Source organism: Aphelocoma coerulescens, chromosome 8 (genome assembly GCF_041296385.1).
Source record: "Aphelocoma coerulescens isolate FSJ_1873_10779 chromosome 8, UR_Acoe_1.0, whole genome shotgun sequence".
NCBI lineage: Eukaryota > Metazoa > Chordata > Aves > Passeriformes > Corvidae > Aphelocoma > Aphelocoma coerulescens.
The window spans coordinates 7504835-7525108 of NC_091022.1; the positions used below are offsets into that span (position 1 = coordinate 7504835).

General features: G+C 38.6%; 1 protein-coding gene across 3 annotated transcripts in view; it reads right to left on the reverse strand.

The window, feature by feature from the left end:
* The window catches only part of KIFAP3 (kinesin associated protein 3), a 68373-nt gene that overhangs the window by 25029 nt on the left and 23070 nt on the right, over positions 1 to 20274 (reverse strand). For 2 of the 3 annotated variants that reach the window (XM_069022547.1, XM_069022544.1), the window contains exons 11-17: positions 16755 to 16855; positions 12347 to 12455; positions 10951 to 11063; positions 9835 to 10000; positions 9498 to 9626; positions 9167 to 9265; positions 8264 to 8349 (exon numbers count right to left, since the gene is read on the reverse strand). In XM_069022547.1, coding sequence (XP_068878648.1) covers positions 8264 to 8349; positions 9167 to 9265; positions 9498 to 9626; positions 9835 to 10000; positions 10951 to 11063; positions 12347 to 12455; positions 16755 to 16855 — 803 coding nt within the window. The remainder of the gene's footprint in view (positions 1 to 8263; positions 8350 to 9166; positions 9266 to 9497; positions 9627 to 9834; positions 10001 to 10950; positions 11064 to 12346; positions 12456 to 16754; positions 16856 to 20274) is intronic. The other variant, XM_069022546.1, reaches the window with a different exon arrangement.

A 20274-nucleotide genomic window follows, 5' to 3' on the forward strand; every position in this document is an offset into this window, starting at 1 on the left:
CAACATCAGCAAAAGATGCAAGTTCAGGGCCCAATGACTTAAATGCTCTACTCAATTGCATGTTCTTTGAACAAAGAAGGGATTTTGCAAGCACTGGGCATTATTCTGGTTTGTGACGCAGTAGTACAATCTTCCCTTCATGGTTTGGAACTTTACACCGTCCAGAAAAAACTCCTGCTTTGAACAGAACAGTTCCATCATCAGTCTCCTCATTTGGTTTAATTAAGAAGACCCAATTACTGCCAATCTTCAGGGGACTTTTCATAATTAATTATTAACACTGGCCAAATACCCTGTACATCTTCATTAGATGAGCATTTACTAGGACAACTAGTTACTAAAAAAATAAATTAAAAAAAAAGGCTGTGATAAAACCAATAAATTTATTTTATTTCATGAGCTCCAGCAAGAATTTAAGTTTCAACTTCATGTCAAATTTTATGTATAATGTTGAACAGCCACAAAAATGGTACACAACTAAACTCTGAGAGGAACTTCTCCAGAAAGCTGAGTAAAACAGGATATAGGTTCCAGTCACTATGGAAAAACATGTAGGCATCAAATTTCAATCTGGATTACAGCCTAATGGCACTCAAGTGGTGTGATATTCCATATAAAGGAACATCAGTATGAAGTGACATAGCTATGGTCACTGCAATCAGCTGTTCAGAGAAGGATCTCCTAAACGGAGCAGACTTTGTGGGCTGGCGATTACGACTGAGGGAACACTGACCCATGGATAACACTCAGTTCCTCAATCCTACTGGGAAGATAGGGCACAGTTATCTCTAGGAAATTCATCAACATATGAAATCTGCAGATGGTATCAATTTGGGAATAGTCACAAATCATGCACCATGATTAGTGCTTTTTTAAACTAAAGTATTGTGAACAAGGATAACATCCCTAAGCAGAATGTTTCTTCTTGTGGGAAGAAATATCCTTATGAAACATATCCCACTCCACTGTCCTAACTACAAAGGAGAGAAAAGTTGAAAATAATTTCTTAACTCTCATGGTGGTTAACACATGATCTAGACAGACTTTCCTGAGAGATCTAAGCTGGAGTAGTTTAAAGCTTTAAAAATCTGTTTTACTTAGCTCTGAACAGGAAAACGACACACAATTAGTGACAACGCCTTGGTTGTGGAAGTGGTAACTTCTTAAATTGCTCCTGCTAGACATGCCAAAGTAGATCTGTCTACAACAAGAGGCCATAAAATGGCAGAGAAGGCAGAATAAGCTGGCTTCGTAGCTCAAGTTAAACTTCTGAAAGCCCTATAGTCTGAACTTGAGGTCTTAAACTGACTTAATATTCAACCAGCCGTGTCTTCACTGCTATAATACGTGTTCCACAGGTAACACTCTCTACCCTGTGCCTTTTCCACCTTTTGACTGGCGGCTAACACAAAAGCCAGCTGGCCCTGCCAGAGACTTCTCTGAAATTGCCAACAAGTATCTAGAATATCCAAGATTTCATTATTCTCAATTTCTCCAGTTCCACCTCTGACCAACACTAATTCCTAGACCTTGCTAATTCCACTCCTCACCATCCTGACTCTCCTGCTCAGTGATCCTGTCCAAAACCTGGTGTCCTGCACAACTTCCATACCCAGAGCAGGTCCCACCTGTGGGATCTACAGATATTCTCTAGGCTTGAGGCCTAGAGGCCTCAAGCAAAATTCCATTTTCTGTCTATCAGTATTACAGCAGCCTTAGGGAGGGAGAAAAGACAAGACAAAAAAAACCCCCCAAACTACCAAAACCCAACAAACACCTCACACTGTTTGCATAAGAACACCTCAGGCTATTTCTTGATTTCCCCCCCCCCCATCTCCACTCTTGATTAAAAAGAAAAGTTAGAAGTAACAGTAAAAACAAGAACGTCCCTGGAAAAAGCAAGCTCATCACTGAGATTTATAAATGACCCATTTAAAAAAAAAAAAAAAAAAAGACAAGGCGTGACTTTCAATGATGACACCTGACCAGCATCTTGGAAACAACTCCTTTGCTGCATCTGCCAGAGCTAAACCCTGGACTAGCTATTATGTCAGCCTCCAGCAGTTGTGAATTACTTACAAGCTTTAGAGAAACATCTTGTAACTGCCAGAAATCATACTGCAGTCTTAACACTTCCCAGAAATCATGATTGCAAAGAAGTGAGGGAAAAGAAACAAATTTAACAAACAGCAAATTAGACTAACCTCTGTGGAAGCTGAATCCCTTTGACATTATCCTGTTTACCTTTAAAAGTTCTCAAAAGCCAAAAGGCCATCAGCTAAATCACCTCATTCCCATTTACCATCAATGCACTTTGAAAACACTTGAATATTCCCAAAGTTACAGCCCTAAATGTATCCCACTTCCTGACATCAGAGTTCCTTTCCACACCACTGTCTGAACATGCTGAATTTCTGCCAGAAATAGACATCAACTTCTTATATCCTTCTGCAAAAATCAGTTAACATTTCTCAGATTCTAACTGATTTTTTCCTTTCGATGGTGACAGCAGGGCAGAATATTCCTATATATTCTACATTTCCCACCCTATATTAAGAGGCTTAAGACTCCCAGGTATTTTTCCTCAATCACTCATCTAAATTTTGGAAAATGGGATTAGCAATTGAATAGCGCATTACTTAAAAACCACAATTTACCCATTCAAGTAGTTTGGCAATTTTGTTCTTGTTGCTCATTCCCAGTGAAAAAAACAAGGTACAAATATTACAAAGAAGTGACTGCACCAGAATTAGATCAATGATCAGTTTTGTCAGGAGTTTCATTCTGGCAGCAATCACAGAAAAGGAAGATTTGCAATAATCTAGAAAAATTTACATAACCTCAGCACAAAAAAAAAAGTTCATTTAAGTACTGCTAGATCAGGAATATGTCTGTAGGTTTTCCACAGAAATATGCAGAACCACCACTGGGTAAATGATTAATGGAACAAGTTGATCAGAATGGAAGAAAAGTTGTAAATGCAGGACCACAGCCAAAAGGCACAAAGAAACCAAATTAAAGACATGTAGAGCAAAACAATTTCCTAAAACACTGCAAGTCTTCCAGTAATTATATTTTGAGTTATTAAAACCTTTTTTATTATTATTTTGAGGGGTTTTTTAACTTACAAGCTTACTTACAAGTTTTGGTTGGGTTTTGGGTTTTAAACACATGAAGCACCCTTTCTTTACAAAGGAATTCCTGCAACAGTGAAACCAGAAAACTAAAAATCATGGAGATACAACCATAGCTTTGAGCCCTCCAGTCCTTTTAAATGTTAGGCTACTGGAAAAGCATTGCAAGGGAGAATGAGAAGGTGAACAGAATGTGCCTAGTCTCCAACACCACCCCCCTCAAACACTGCAGTCATGGTCAGAAACTTAAAAGGAGGAATTCTGAAAGCTGATTTTATTCTCTTTGGAGCTCCCTGACATCACTGTTTTTAACATTCGGTTTCCATAAATCCACAAGTGTCATAGAAGATGTATGGCTCGACTCTGGGAGGAATGTGCCATCCTTTTTGAAGTTCTACTTCCAACTTTGTTTACTACTGAACCATTGAAATATTATGAAGCGTTAACTGGCCTATTATCAGAGCGTGTCTGTTCCCTATCAGGGTCCCCTTTGTCACTGGCTTCCGTCACACCTTGTATCTGATTAACACACTATAGGATAACATAGAGCTACACAGATCTGCTTTGTGTTCTCTCACAGCTGATGAAAAACAGATTTTCCTTTTCACTTTAATGTGGTTGCCCTTTAATTGGGTCTGTAATAGGGTTCATTTGATGTGATTCCTCATACTGAACTGAAACTACTATACAATAAGTAGAATGCTCATTATGTTCAAGGCTGTACTTGGTGATATGTTACACTCTTCATTATTTAACCACTCCTAAAATACCACTGTTTACATAAAAGATTAAATTAACTATTTATTAAGAAAGAAAATATTTATCTTGTCTAGCTATGTAAAAGTTAGGCATGTGATTTTAACTACGTGCCTCTATAAACCAAGGAGAGAAACAGATGTTAGGGATCACCTTCTGCAGGTGTCTACCACACCTACCTTAGGGTAAGTACCATGTGGGGCAATTCCTTCAGAGGCCAGGAAAAAAAAAACCTCCTTCCACCACTTACACCTGTGAAACCCAGAGTCACTGCTTCACAATCAGCTTCCTCACTAAATATATTCTGACAGGAAGCTCAGAGAAATCTGAGAGCTGAAACTAATGGCAAGACAAAGAAAAAAAGAGTAACCACTAATGCCCTTTAAATTTAAGTGACTACATAAAATGTAGGGCACTCCGAAAGCTGTCAGTAGCAGACTAGAGAAACTTTTTTTTCCTCCCCTTTGGAGGAAAGTAAGATATCTCATTGGCAACCTGTTATTTAAGTAACAGATCAGTGTTTCCGCTCATGTTCCTAGTTCTACAAGTCCAGAGAGCAAGCACCAATGCTGAAAGGGAATCTGTCCAAGATAGGTGTTATGTGAAGACAATCAGGACACTCTTGCCCTATCTAAAGCTGCCTGTGGTTACTCTGTTGCAGGCAGAGCCACAAGAGGCTACCAGCACCACAGCAGACTGATGGCATATTTAACAATGAACAGAGAAAACATGTCAGCAGTTCAGCTGCAGCCCCAGTGCCTCACTGCCCTTCTGACCACCCCTCTGTTTTCAGGTTTGCTACAGGATAACAGGGGAACAAGATGCACCACAGAAAGGGCATCTTGTCAAGTGACGGGAGAACCTTTTTTCCTGGAGTGACTACAGCACCCTTCATGGAAAGAGGACACCAAGCTAGAGTCAAAGGTTATCTCTTTCCAGAGTATGCTGCCTATTCAAATAAAGCCCACACCAAATCCCTGCGGTCTGCTCTTTCTTGACTCTAAGAGAGCTGGCCAACATCTCACACAGCTGGTCCCAAATCCCAGAGCACAGAGGGTTCACAGCACATTCCTGCTTCTTATGTGAAATTCCAGCATTCCCATCATGGAGGATTTCTATCTGGGAGTTTAGCTAACAGGGAAAGATGCAAGCTGTTCATTAACAATGATTTCCATAAAAGGCAAACATTATTTGCCATTGATTACAAATACCCAGGGCAAAGAACAAGAGCTGGAAAAACACCTTAGCCAAGAGGCCCTTCCTAAATCCCATAGCTACAATGCTGTAGCTATCTAAAAGATGTTTTACTCCTGCAGGAAGTATTGTGATCCATTCTTGATCACAAGAGAAACAAGATGGTGCAGCAGGTCTGGATTTGAAGCTGCAAAGACACTGAACAAGATCAGGGGAATGGGGGAGGGTCAGACTTCAGAGGCCAAGAACCTGATGATGATTAATATCCTTTAAATAAATGAGGAAAATAACTGGACTGCAATAAAACTGAGCTAGGAGCAGAGAATGAATAAGAAACCTGAAGATTAGTGGCCCTCTTGGCTCTTGACAATGTTGCCCAAGGTGAACAGAATAAAACCATCTCAAGTAAGCTGACATCTCTTCCCACAAGCGTGGAGTTGCAGTTGTCTAGGCTTCTGAAGCAAGGGAAAAGGGAAATTAATTTGCTTGAGACTCCTATACCAGCTGCTGATTTCGGGCTTTCAGCTAAGCTGTGAGAGCTGCCCCACTTTAGGGGTACAAGTACACTGAATTAGTTGCTTGCTGCCAAAACTCAGCACATGACTGAGACTGAAGCATTCCTAAATCATCAACTCAGACTTTTTTTGACAAAAGGGGTATCTTGCTTCCCCCAGTGCAAAGCTGAGACTGCCCAGTATATACTGTGCTAAAGCAGCACATCTGTTTCAGTTCATCAATGGCAGAGTCCAGCCAAGCTATATTAAACAAATCATCACTAGTGTAACATTTCCATAATTTCTATGACAATTACTTTACTACAGAAAGCATTTCTCCCCTAAGGCTTATAAGCCATGTGATTTTCTCCAGCGCTATTTCAATCACAGTATATACAGCTCATTGATGAGTGAAAGAAGCATTTGTTTCCCTGAGTAGAAATTATTTTCACATCTATTCCCCAACATTTATTTTCTGATTTCTATCAGAGGACCTACTCCTGTCAGCATGTATGCAACAAGAAGACTGAAAAGTGAAAGTTCGCTTGTTGTGAATTTAGCACAGATAAGAAGTTCCACCATTCTTGGAGACTACACCTGTCCAGACACCTCAGCAGGCACTGCTTGTGTGAAACTGCCACACAACCAAATACCTCTATGTTTACAGCCTGCTTTAACGTTCCTCTGAGCTGAGTGGCAAAACACCTATCAAGATCTGAGCTTCTGATAACTTCCTCTCTTATATTTTCTCCTGTCACCATCTAGACTATGTTGCCTTTTTTGCCTGGGATTTTTTGTACTGAGAGACACAAGTGCAACCAGATTACAACATAATTGAGAAAGCAATCAATTAATTACTGGTTCCCTTTGTCTTCCAGAAAATACAGCACATTATGCTTCCTGTTCCCCTCAGGGCCATGATGTTTATGCAGCTTATAACCCCAACACTCAGATAATAAAGCCAGAAAGACCTTCTTGGAAAAGGAACTCTCCTAACTCACCAGCTAACATCATTCTAAGTGTGGCACTGCTTCACAAGCTAAGAAAAATATAATTTACCACCATGCAAGCTGCTCTCAGTATGTGTTTGGTGTCTTCTCTTCCCCCCCCAATAACCACAGTATCATATAATTTCTTCCCTTTATTCTTCCTCAAGGCCCTGAAAGTCCTGTCCAGTGCTTTCTGCAAGTTGAGAAGCTTTTCCCATCCATTATCTTAGCACTCCTCATTGACCCATGCCTAGCATAAATATTTCATGTTCTTAGGAAGGGAAAAAAAGCCAAGTACATTTTACTCAGATGGTAATACTGAATACGAAGCTGTATTTTTGTATGTTTATTTTTCTAGATTCTATAAATTTTGCTTAATAATATTACTAGCAATTTTTCACTAACTAGATATTACTGTGCACCTCACTGTAAAGCTTCTCTGTATGAACAAGTAATGTCATAAACACACAAAGTATGAGTCACTTGGAAATTGCACTGGCCCCAAGGTAAAACAAGTGTTGGATGCACTTGGATTGTCCAGTCTCACCCAGAAGATACAAAAATCCTTCTGCTACTTCTACTGGAGATGTCTCTGGAAATAGCTGATCATGGTAAGCTGAACACGATGCCCATCATAAGTAAGTACTAAGTGCAAATTCATCTGAATTTGTTTAAATTGAGTTTAATTCTCACCCTTAATGAATATCAACAGCAACTCTGCTACTGGAGCACAATTTCCATTTCATACCTCCACAAAGCAAAACCAGATCCAAATAAGAAGAATTCCAGTACAGAAAATGCTATGTCATTTTACTGGTTTAAGGGGAATATTAAATTAGAAGACATTACTAATGAGTGTAACAGAAAAAGGGAAGCTAGACTGTAATATTTTGCAGTTCAAGTTAGGCCTTAGACTACATTAAGCTTTTCAGAGAACAAGCTGCAATACACAATTCAACTGAAAAAGAAACTATGTAGATGACTGAAAAAGCAATAAGGTAGAAAAAGGCACTGCTGCTCTTGATTCAGTAAAGTTCTCTTTAGCTATAAGATTTAATTTCATGACAGTTACTCTATATCCAAAAGGATGTACAGTCAGTACGATCCACAACAGCACTTTGTAATTTAATATTCTTTCTATTTTCCAATTTAGTGGTTTAGTACAACTGTCCCAAAAGTTTACTGTGATCCATGGATAGTTGGACAAACTAAGTTATGTAGCTAAAGGAAATGTATCCAAGAGGTGAAGACAATATTATAGTGACTGTTCCCCCAGCAGGGAACAGCCAGCATCAGGATCACTGCAACATTTTCTTTTTGAAACAAACTGGCATCAGGCAATGTAGAGAAGCTGAATAAAAGCTGCTTCAATAAAAGCTGCTAAAAGGGTAACAAGCCATTTGTTTGGAGAACTAGGAAATAATGAAAGCTTGGCACACTTATGTAATGTGATTAATTTATTTAAGTCTAAAAGCACTCTTTAAAAGTGTAAAGTTAACTAGTATGAATTTTCAAAGTACCTACACACTTCCTGGAAGTTTGATGCGCAGCCTAATGATCGGTTAATGATTATTATTATCAATGAAATTATTTGAAAGTTTCACATGAAAAATACTCTCAATTTGCAATGTATTTAATTATTTTAGAATTCTCTTGTGTAAAGAGACTCTGGAAGGATAAAGAAAATCAGACCTACCGCTATGATATCCAGAGTGTTGTCACAAACCTTGCGGATCTCAGCATTTTTATCATGCATCAGGTCTATAAGATACGCTGGGGCTTCTTCAAAGAAACTGTTAAGGAGAAAAACATGTTTCTTTCTGCTCCCCACCCTCCCCCCCCCAACCCCAGGTTATTCAAACTGCAAATTTCACTAAGAAGCTGAGGCAGGAATTTTTCATGTCATGTAGCAAGAAAGTATTTTTCAAATGTTGGTGCTTTATAGTTACAGAATTAGCAAGAGATCCAACTTTATATTTTTAATTTTTTTTAAGCTAGCAACCTAGGAATCCAAACAGGAGACAAAGAACAACCACCCAGCTGGCTTCTCAGATATTCCACAGAGCTTAAAGGCAAAAAGAACATTAAGAAATATTCTTTGTATTGTTAGCAACGTAATCACTAACTTGCTATCCCTACCAGGGCTCATTCAACCCATTCTGAATGCTTCAATAAAATTTAACATTCAGTTAAGGCCCACAGAATTTCAGGCCATGCAACACATATGTATAATGGTGCCATGCAAGAAGTTTGCCTATGCTCTGCATACATTCTTCTACGAACAATTAATTATGATTTACAAAACAAATCCATACAGTAAATCAGATTGGATAGCAACTAATGAGTCATCTGGTCCAGTGATCCCCCTCCTACTCCCCTGCCTGCTTCAAAGCAAACTAACTTTTAATCTTTACTATTACTGTATTACTCTTACGGTCCCTTTACATGCTTAGGCTGCTTGGGTTTTTCCTCAGCTGAAATAAGTATTTACAAAGAAACCTCTGAGATCATGCAGTTACTGCATGAGAAATATAAGTCAAACACCAGCAATGGCAAATTAAGTGCTGCAATTCTAGATATTTAATCTTTAAAAAGATACGTGTTTCCTTGATGATGACATCTCTGGTGGCTTGGTGGAACACCATCTGATAAAATACATAGATGATCTGGCAGACAAACTCATCATCCTCCTGCTGAGCTGCAAAGAGGAAAAAATCCACGACAATTTCAAATCTCACAAATAGAAGCTTTTGATGCTTAAAGTTGTGAAGGTGTGGGAAACCCCAAATCTATTATACCAGTACTCAGAATCAGTCACTAAGGAAGTGACTGCTCCTCCTTCCACATACAAACACCTCCCCCAGCCTTGCAAAGAAACAGCAATGTCAATTACAGCTCCTGCTTTTCACAAGTCAAACATGGCAGTGTACCGTTTAGAAGCTCAATGAGTGCAGGGATGATTCCAGATTTAGCCAGCAGAGCAGCACAGGAGTCATCCATAGAAACGGTCCCAATCATTATCACCACTTCCAAAACGAGGTCATCCTCAGCAGAACCTGCTAAGTCAGAAGGCAGGAAGTATTACCTCCCTCAGGAATCCTTAATCTACTGGCAGTTGTATTTTTATCTGCAGACATGATTCTATTTTTCAGTGTTAAGTTTTCCTAAACAATCACAAATGATAAAGGTAAACAGACTCTACCCCAAGCACTCTAAATATTCTTTCAGAGACTCTGCTTTGAAAGCCCAACCAAACTTTGTACAGACCTGGTTTTAGCTTATCCTTGAGATATGGAACTAGCTTGTACTCCTTCAGCACAAGTTCCCAGTCCAGCTCCGGTAAGGTCAAATTGGCAAGCGTTCCCAGGCATTCAATCACAAATTCTTCTTCTTCATCATTTGATACTTGAGCTGCTAAATCACCAACATATTCCTGAAGAAAATACAGGAACAACTATTACAAATGAATAATCTGGGTTTCTGAAGAACTCACAAGTCAGCAAAACTAAAGCTAGCTCTCAAAGGAAAACTAAAGAGACTTTGCTCCTGAAATGAGGATTAATAAGGCAGTTTCAATTCCAGTTGCTGAATAATCCAATAAAACATTTCAGCACTCTTCCTCTCCATCCTTTCACCTTCAAGGGATGTTTGTTCAAATCGTTTGTTCAAATGTTCCAAAAGTAGTTACTGCAATACAGAGTTTGAAAAAGCTCTTAGAATAAAAGGAAATGAAGATAGAGAATACCATCCTGCATTAGCAGCAGTAATGGAGCTCTTTACCTAAAGATTTTAATAAATAACTACAAGTTTTCTGAGCACATGAACACGGGAATAATGACTTCTACTTACTCATTTCCTATTGCTTTAAGACAATTTGATATTCAATCCACATTTTAAGAGTATGTTTAGAATCTCCATGATTAGAATGTTGTGTTTTCATCCTTTCTTTTTAAAGGGTGGCTTTACAGGATTAATATTTGAATATTAAGTATTTAAAATACCCACAAATACAACACACTTGGCACAGTGGGGGAAAAAAAAAGCACCAGATTTTGCTGTCTAGGTTCAAAAGCAGAAATTTAGGATAACTTAATTGTTATGATGTTCACCCCAGCAGCTGGGGCTTTTTTGTTTGCTTGCTTGGTTCTGTGTGTTTGTTTTGAAACCCACTGGATAAGGCTTAAGATCTGTTTTCCCCATAGCAGGGGATCCAAACTCTGATCTACTAGCTGAGATAGCCTTAAAAAACAAAACATAAATCACCCCAAGACAGACAAGAAAACTTAAATTGGACACCCTGCAAAACAAACCACAGCAGCTCTCCAGAGCCAGTCCCAGGACCATAAAAAACAGAGATCACATTAGGTAAGACCTAATACTTACAATAAACTGGCTTTTAGTTGGCCCATCATGCTGTGAAATATTTCTGATCATCTTCATTAACAACGGGTCCTTAAACTTCAAAGCCCGCTTCATTAGCATTTTCAAACCATTTCCTGAAAGAAACCAAACACTTAGAAAATCCTCCAAATAAAAAAAAAAAAATAGGAAAGTACTGTCTGATCAAAAATTACACACATCCAAAAAAATGCTTTAAGCTTTAGAAGTTTAAAAGGAAAAAATAAAGAATCTAGATAGGAACTATTGCTTCTTCCATGTTTAAACTGAAAAGAAAAAACCTGCTCTGTATAAATTCTCCAGCTTCTCTGAAACAACTACTGTGACCATGCATCCTGGTGGGACACTAAGTTAAGATAAATAATTAAATGCCTCAGGTGTGCTTAGTTATTTATTCAGACCAAGAAAGTTCTAGATCCAAGCCATGATCCTAGCATCGAATGCAGTTAGTGGAGATGCTGCACAGCTGCTGGTCCTAGCGCAGAGACTTCTCTCCCCATTCCATGGAATAAACACATTGTTATGGTTTTAAAAGTTTATTTACCAAAGATCAATACATGGGAACATCCACAGATCTGAAGTACTTGACTATATAGAGCAAATCCCAGTGTTACCATCACGCTTCCAAAAGATCACCCTGCCTACCTAAAAGCTGCTGCTAGCTTGAGTTTCACTTGTACCTTTAATATAAAATTGGATCTCCCTGCTTCCCCTTCTACAGGGCTATGCACAGAATTTTCAAGTGGAATTTCAGGTCACATAATCTCTTGATTGCAATTGTCCCTTTTGAAGGCTAGTAATTGACTGCAGTAGTTCATAGGGAAAATGTTGAGCACAAGTGAAAGTTGGAGCTACCGAGTAATATTGTTTCACTTAAAACTGCTAGTATGAAAATAATGAAACTTTAAAAGCAACCCAGAGCTACTGAAAGAAATGCAGAACTATCTAGACCATGAATCAAAATATTAGAACCCAAAAGAAGATCAAAAAAAAAAAATTAATGGAAAGATGTAACTGAAAGACATTCCTGCTATTCATTTGATACTGGCAGGTGAAACACCGATTAGCCAAAGCTGGATTTTAGGCATCAGGCAGAATAAAATCCTGATGTCTCCATACAGCCATAGTTTCCCACAGCAATGTGATCTCAGGACTGTGTAGAAGTACAAGGGGTGTGGTCATCTCCCTCAAGTATCATTCCTGCGGCCAAGAGCAAATGTGAGGATATGTGGCCATTTGCTTGCAATCATTACCCAAACACATGCATTTAATTTTTTAAAAACACATATATACTTTTATAAATAACTCAAATATACATAATTTACATATATAAGTATAAACTGTTATCTCAAAACCCCCACTAAAACCTCAGTCCAGTTACCTTCACAGATAAGCTGCACATTTCTTTTGTTGGCAGCAAGGTTAATACAGAAAGAAATAAGTTCCAGGTCAACTCGCTCATCAGGACATTCAAAAAGCATCTTCATTAACTGCAAAGACACACAAGCACACTTGGGTCATTAATTTTTCCAAAGCATTAGAAAAGCAGTGTTATATCAACTACAGTACCTTTTTAAAAAATTAATATTCAGCATTTCTACAGGAACAGTAAAAGTTACAAAGGTCAGGGCATGAGATGTATAGTTCCATTATTTAGGGATAACCATCCTTATAAAGTGCCAAAAATGGCAATCCCTCATCACCTTAAATTAACTTGGCATAGTTACATTTTATTGCTACCACTGAAATTTTTGTTTTAGTGGTTTTTAGTACTTGTGAATTGATAAATTTGTTTTGAAAGCCTGGGTGAATTTAACACAGGAAAAAAACCCCACAACTTAGTTCCACAGAAAGATTAATACTTAGTAGTTTAATAGAATTATGACTCTAAACATGTGCAAACAAGTGCAAAATAATTCTATTTTGCTGTGAGGTTACTCCACTAATTGGTACTTTAGCTGTTATCTGCAGCACTGCTCTTTATCTTTGCAGCTTCCAGCTAGAGCTGAACACTGCCACATCCCAAAGACTCCTCAGTAGTAATCCTGTTCTTCTGGTAACATTAATGTAAGTAGATAATCACCTATAATCCTGTTCAAACTGTTCAGCAAACGTCAGTGAATTCCCAGGTGATTCCTAAGGCTCATAACCTATGGACTGCCATCGTTTTACACACCTGGCCCTGTACTATCCATTACATCACAGGCTGGTTATCTGGGCTCATTTGGCTCAATAGGAACAGTTTTTGAAATGGCATTTTGAATAGATGAACATGACTAAAAATAAACCCATTTCTTTTCCCTCTGGTTCCAATCCTGGCAGACAAGCTGCACAACTTCAGGGCTGTGGGACATCACCCTGCTTGCTTCTAAAACCCACTCAGTTCATAAGACATGTTTAGATTATAATGCAAAACAGTGTGATGACAAAGCTGAGATTACTGGAAGAGGAAACAACTAAACCTAAAGATAAGGAGGACATAAGGTACAAAAACTGTTGCTCAGCTTGTGTCAGAAAGGGAGGGAGGAGAAGAAAGCAACAAATAATCATTAATTTCAATGATTAACTAATCATTAAATATTTGTGTGCTTGCCCCCTGGTGGAAAGACAAGTTTGTAATGCATCAAAAGCTAGAGAAAATAGGTTAAGAGTTCATTTAAAGAGGAGAAAATAAAAAGAAACAATGGGATCGCAGGAATTCCCTCCAAAGTATTTTACTCCAGACATTCTGTATGTTTACCTATTATCAGATAGAAGGCTGTCATTCCAAATGGACCCAAAAAAAACCCCAAATAAAAAACTACATTACAACATAGCTACTTATGTCTTTCCTGAGACTTGCATGTACTCATTTAAAAGCTATCATTGATTTCTTCCTCCCTTTCTTAAAAAGGTAGAATCAGAGTTCTCTAGCTTGTTTTAAGAACTTATAAAATCTCTACTTTATTAAATCCTTAAGCCTGACAGTCACATAGGAGGGAATTAACAGAGAAGAAAATTGCCACTTAACAAGTTGAACACAAGCATTCAAAAATCACCCCCTGCGACTCTTCTGTTACAAAACCTTTAAAAACAGATTTTTAAAACCCTTCAAATAATTTCAAGGGAAACATTCTCATTACTTACACAATACAAAATCTGTGGAAATTAAATGTTTAACAAGATGGGATTACACTGTTAATTACTGAACTACTTCTCTATAAAAAGAAAAAATATATCCAGTTTCAATTAAAGCAGTTCAAATTTTAAAATAATAGTTTCATATGAGTTCCATGTTTCCCATTATGTCTTCATTTAATTTGATTGCTTCTTGTGCCACTTCAAAAGGAAGAGTAATTGCTGCCAAATAGGAAATATTAAAATTAAATTTGTTCTGCTTTTACTATGTCCATTGTCATCTTTTACTGATTTAACAGGAAGGCAGTAAAAAGACTGCAGCATGTGCAATGAAGAGGCAGTGGTGTTCAATCAGACAAGTCCCATATTGAGTATCAGATACCACAGACCAGGACTGAAATCACTGTGTCTAGACTCTCTGGCACCTGCCTTCACTTATTTACCAGTGACCAGAGGCCAACCCCCACAGCTCTCTGTTCACATACACCTCTGTCCAACCCCCTCCCCAAGCCTAGCTCCAACATCTTTGAATGATTATGCCAGAACTGCATGCCTCAGGAATCTCTCCTGAGCGGCTACTCCCCAACTCTGCTGTTTGAAGTGATGCTCTGGTTTCTGAACTTCAGCAGATAATGGCGGACAGGAGCAAAGGGGGCTGTCAAGAGAGGACGTTTACCAGCATTAAGCTGAAAAGAAGCTTAGAGATCAAAGAGGGGCCAAACAGGACAACCGTGGTGGAAAACATGTGGGCAGCTTTGGAGAACCTTGCACACCGCTCTGCGGTATAATATTAAATATCACCATGACATCACTGCCTAACCATGCCCTTTGATTGGCCAGGTTATTACCAATAAAGGCTTTTATAAGCATCTGGATGGCATTTGCACCTATTTAAACAAAACACGCATTGCTGAGGTCTAAACAAGAATGAACTGTTAATACTCACTTTTAACTGTTACTAGAGTAGCACCCACTAACTCCTGCAATCCACAAGGATGTTTACCCGGGATAGCACGCGCGAGCCCTCGGCAAGCACTTCACGCAGTCAGAATTACTACCGGGGGCTGATTTTTCCAAGCGCTTTCTACAACAGCTAAACATTCATTATTGAGTATTTGACAGTCTAGATGAACACCTTTCCTCAAAAAGAGACAAATGTAGACAGAGTTTATACCACTACTGAAAAGAGATTTGGGGTTTTCTGGGTAAAATTATATAGCAGTGAGTCCTTTTAAAACAGTAATTTTCTTTTCCTGATGCCCTCCACTTCCCAATGCTTTCTATCTGTCTTCTTGATAACCATCCCAATTTTGAACATTCATTAGTAAAATTTAAGCTCTGGTTGCTCAGCTTCTTTTTGAACTGTTGGTGGACATGACCTGTGAAGCATCAACAGCCATAGCAGCCAAGGCTACTTTCCAATTTTGTTGTTTACTTCACTAAAACCCAGTGAAGGCAGCAGACTTGCTTCCTGCTCCACTAGTCTTTGGACACAGCTCTGTAAGCACTGGGGGTCCAAGAGTCATACCAAGATTCCCTGAAAGCACATCACAAGCAAGTCCTGAGACACTGCTGCAGGAATTCAAGTTGGACCAGTAACTGCTCAGAACAAATCAGGTCCCTTATATTATGCAAATGCCTTAACAAATAATTGCTTCTTGTGGTAGAAAAGACAGCAGGATGTTTACAAGATGACTCTGTGACATATATGAGTTATTCCCACCAGTTCTCCCCTCTCTATTATCCAAAACCATCTTGTATGTGGAAAAACTTCACCGATTTTGTCATGACATAATGACCAGAAACATTCTGATAACTTTCCATGACAACTTTCCACTCTGGAAGAATTTGATGTTAAAAACACATTTGGCAGGAAAGAAGATACCATGGTGCAATTCTGAAAAAGCTACCAGAGAGCTTTTACATTTAGGCAACACAGGCTTTCTCAACTCCAGCCTCACCAGGGCTGAGAAAAAGATCAGTAAGAGAAGACTTGGTACTTTAGAAAAACCAAAAAACCCCAAACCAACAAGAAACAACCAAACACATGCACATAAAAAACCTAACATACAAACAAAACCCCAACCCCATGATATTGTCTGTGCTTGATTCAATGAGTTAAGTAACAAAATGCAGCCTGAAAGATCAGTGAAGAGCCTTCCACAGTCATCAAGACACCCTTGTTGTACATGCCTGCAGTTGGAAAAGGAATTGTCATGTAGGAATGTTACCCTCCTTGGCTGGTTTCCAGTTCATATCCTGCAATACTGGAGATACTGCAATTTTGATGCCCAATGGGATCAGGAAAGAATGCCTTCTAAAACTGCAAAGGAAATACTTTCCACTACATTCCCTAAGGACCTGCTCTGCACAAGCTTTAATCTCTCTCAAGCATTCCTGATCTTCTGTAGGAATCCACCAGGTCACCTGTAATTTCAGCAGTTCATTGGTGCAGCTCAAGTGTCAGCAGCAGTGATAGAGACCATGTCACCTCTGCTTTTGCTGGGGACTATGAAAAACCAGAAGAACAATCCCTTCCTGAGGACGAGGTGCTTCACTGTGAGTAGCACCGCGGCTGTTCCCCTTATCACCTGCGGGTGTCAGTGCGAGCTCTGCCATGAGCGAGAACTGAATGCTCAAGGGAAGATGGATTTTATCAGCTCATCACATACCTGAGGGATACAGTCTGTGTATGCAAACATCGATTTAAAGCAGTCGTCCATGCTTATGTGATACAGAATGCAAATCGCTACTTTTTTGTTATTTTCGTTTCCTACAAGGAGAAAAAAAAATATTAATAGAAGTATTTTTAGCTGCTGTTAAATACTCAAAAGAGGAAAATGAAAAGCAGAACAATCCTAGCTAATAGAAAGAAAATTTAAATCAGAAATGGCACATTAGTGAAAGGGTCTTGGCCTGGCCTAGCCAAATGAACCACATATTAGTGCAAAGAGGGAACCAGGGACACGGTAAATATTCCTTCCTCTTCCCAGCACCACAAAACGCTTTCTTAACCCCACTTTGCAAGGAATATATTTTGTGAAAGGAATGCTCGATAATGACTGGCCATCCAGAGAAAGGCTTAATCAGTTTCCAGCTAGAAAATTAAGATTTAGCTGTGGGTATACCTATTGAAATAACAAGCTTGTCTCAAAGTGAAATAACAAAGAATGTACCAACACCAGAAAGAAAAATAAGAACTACTACTAAGAGGTGTTGTAGAAGGAATCCACTGCCTTTCGAGCAAATCACATACTGTTGTTTTACTATCCTAAATGACAGTATTATCCCATCGGTGCCTTTGTGTTTCATACACATCAAAAACTACATGAGTGTATTTTCATATTAATATTTACCAAAGATAAAGACTCTCAAGAAAAATTGGAGCAGTTAATGAGAGTGGGCTGTGAAGTATTTAACCGAAAGGTTCTATAAAATCATCTTACACAAACATACAACTGTTTAAGAACAACACAGACGAATTTGCTTCTGACTTACTGCTCAAACCCAGACTGAGCATTCTCAAGTTCTCCTCTAGCCCTATATGAGCAGGATACTGGCTATATATGGGATAAAACCACCATCTAAATGTTTACATTAGTTAAACCAGGATGTTAAGGAGGTCACCAACTCAAAATTCATTCACAGTTCTTACACAATGCATCAGCAATACCCCACCCCCCACTTCTACTTAAGCTAAGTCAGAAAATTCCTGTCTAATAATTTGGCAAACACAAAGACCTCAAACAGCAACCAACACAGTGAAACCTTCCTCTGCATACATCACTGGGAGCTGGAATTTCCTTTAAGCAGCAAGGATATGATGCCTTTATCCTAAGAATGAGCCTTTTTCAAAACTGAACTATCAAAAGAGACCCGTGAAACCCCTCCGGCAGTCGCCATACAAGTGAGTGAAGTATTCTTAGCCATGTCTAACCTAAAATCATAGCTGACCTTTCAAACCCTTCTAGAGTCTTAGCTGCTTGAAAAAAACATAACTGGTATTATAATCTTCCATACATTTAACAGCTGGAGGAAGGATAATACCCAAATGTGAAAGCTATTCTGACGATTATGAAAAGAAAAGCACACAATGTACCAGCAAACAAAATGAAGTGTGTGTTATCTTTAGTGCTTCTCCTGTTACTGGTCATCTTACCTACCTATTCACTTGCAGTAGCACTGTGAAAACAATAATTACATGAAAAAAAACTTCCCACACATACAGGTAAAGGTTACTTCTATACAAATTTAGAAGTTTACAGAATAAATTATTCCTCCAAATTTCATGGGTCTAAGGAAAAAAAATAATCTGTTTACACTGCTCTTAACACTTCACTCCATGCCTGTATTCAGGACCTAAACACAAGACTCAAATTACAATTATACTTACCTGGATGATGCAGGAACAGTGTGTGAAGTAAAAGGTAGGGCAGCATAAAAGAGAAAAAGATGCCCAAAACACCAACCAGAAAAACTGGAATGAAGTTAGACCAAAGCTTCAGCACATATGAACTGGCAGACCATTAACAAGAACGATGCTAAATTTTACTGTTTAACCTCTGTCCTTCATGGTTTTTTTCCCCCCTCATTTTTGCAAGTTTCATTTGCGCTAACAAAGCATCAGCTAAGGTACAGTTTTACATTTGGTAAGCTTACCAGCTTCCAGATATTTGGAAATATTAGTGGCTTATTTTCAATTATAATAGGCTGATATAATAGTAAAGGCCTTCTGTTTTCTTTTTTAGAAGAAACTCTGCACGATTTTCTAACCCCTTTTTTTCAAAGGTCCAGCTGGTCACAATAACCTCTCTGATTCCTGAACATCACCTTTGCTGTCAGTGCTAAATGACAGCACTACCTTGGTTTCAAAACTACCAAAAATAATCAAAAATCCCCAGATACTCAACCTGAAGTGTGAAGACTATCTGGAATTCAAATAAACTTATTTTATCTCAATGAACTCCTAAGAGCTGGTTTTTAACGAGTGGCACTTAAATCATTCTCCAAAAGTATGTTCCATAAAGTAGATCTCATGACACACAAAAGGCAAAGACAGCTATAGTTTCAAAGAGAAGAACTGAATTTAAATTCCTCCTTACTTTGCAGTTGTCTGACCAATTTTCCGTGAATTCCCCCATCCTATTGTCAATAGGGGGAACAGAGAAGGGTTTAAAGCATTTAAATCCGAGACACATCTTGCACAGCCTCAGCAAGGAAGTACTTTTCAATTGTGAGTAAAACAAGTGAATTCTACTAACTTGATGAGAAAAGTAAACTACAAAACTAAAGCTAAAAGAAAACAGCTTGCAACTAACCCATCTTTTAAGATTTTAATGGTGTCTGCATTTTAATTTCATTTTAATTTCCCAGAAAGGAAGAAATTTCAGTCTGATGTCTGCAAGTTTCACTGTTTTGCTTTCCCTATGGATGCACTTTGGTGAAGGAAAAGCAGAACCTCCTGACTTTTTCAGTTCTCACGCAAAACAGCAGCAACTCCTGATCCAAAGAGTCAAAACATTCCAGGAAAATCAAGAGAAGGTGGCTGTTTCTAAGCACATGATTTAACACAAACTGTTCATCTTGTGCTCAGCTGGGAAGGATACACCCTGTTGGAAAGTTGAGTGGAGACCAGGCAGAACCAGTTTGTTGAAGATTAGGAAGAGAACAGATAAAACAGTTAAAGAACTTTGAACACCAAGCATCACCTGCAGGCTGAAGGTTACACAAAAGTGTAAGAAGTGACAGACTGACAAACTTACCAAGCCAATTCTCATCTTTTTACATTGGTACTTCCCTTCCAAAAATATAAACTGGCATCTGTTAACTATTACTTCAATATGTCAGTACCAAGCTTCCTTTTTCTAATTATTTTCTACTCATCTGAATGCTAATGAATTAACCCTGAGTCAAGCATTGCATAAAGACTTGGCTGTAAAAATTTCAAACCCTGCCCAGCACCTGGCTGGAAAACAGCTTTCCAATGCATGCAAGTGATACCTTTTTGCTATTTTTGACCACTGCTGAAGGCCACACGTGAAAAAGCAGACATTGCAAGGAAGACTTCCGTATGACTGCATACAGTAGGCATCAATTACTGCCCTAACTAGAAAAAGCAAGACAAGAAAGAAAAACCAGATCTCTGCCAAACGTGTTCGTAAAAATCACCAAAGTTCTGGTGGGGTGCCAGAA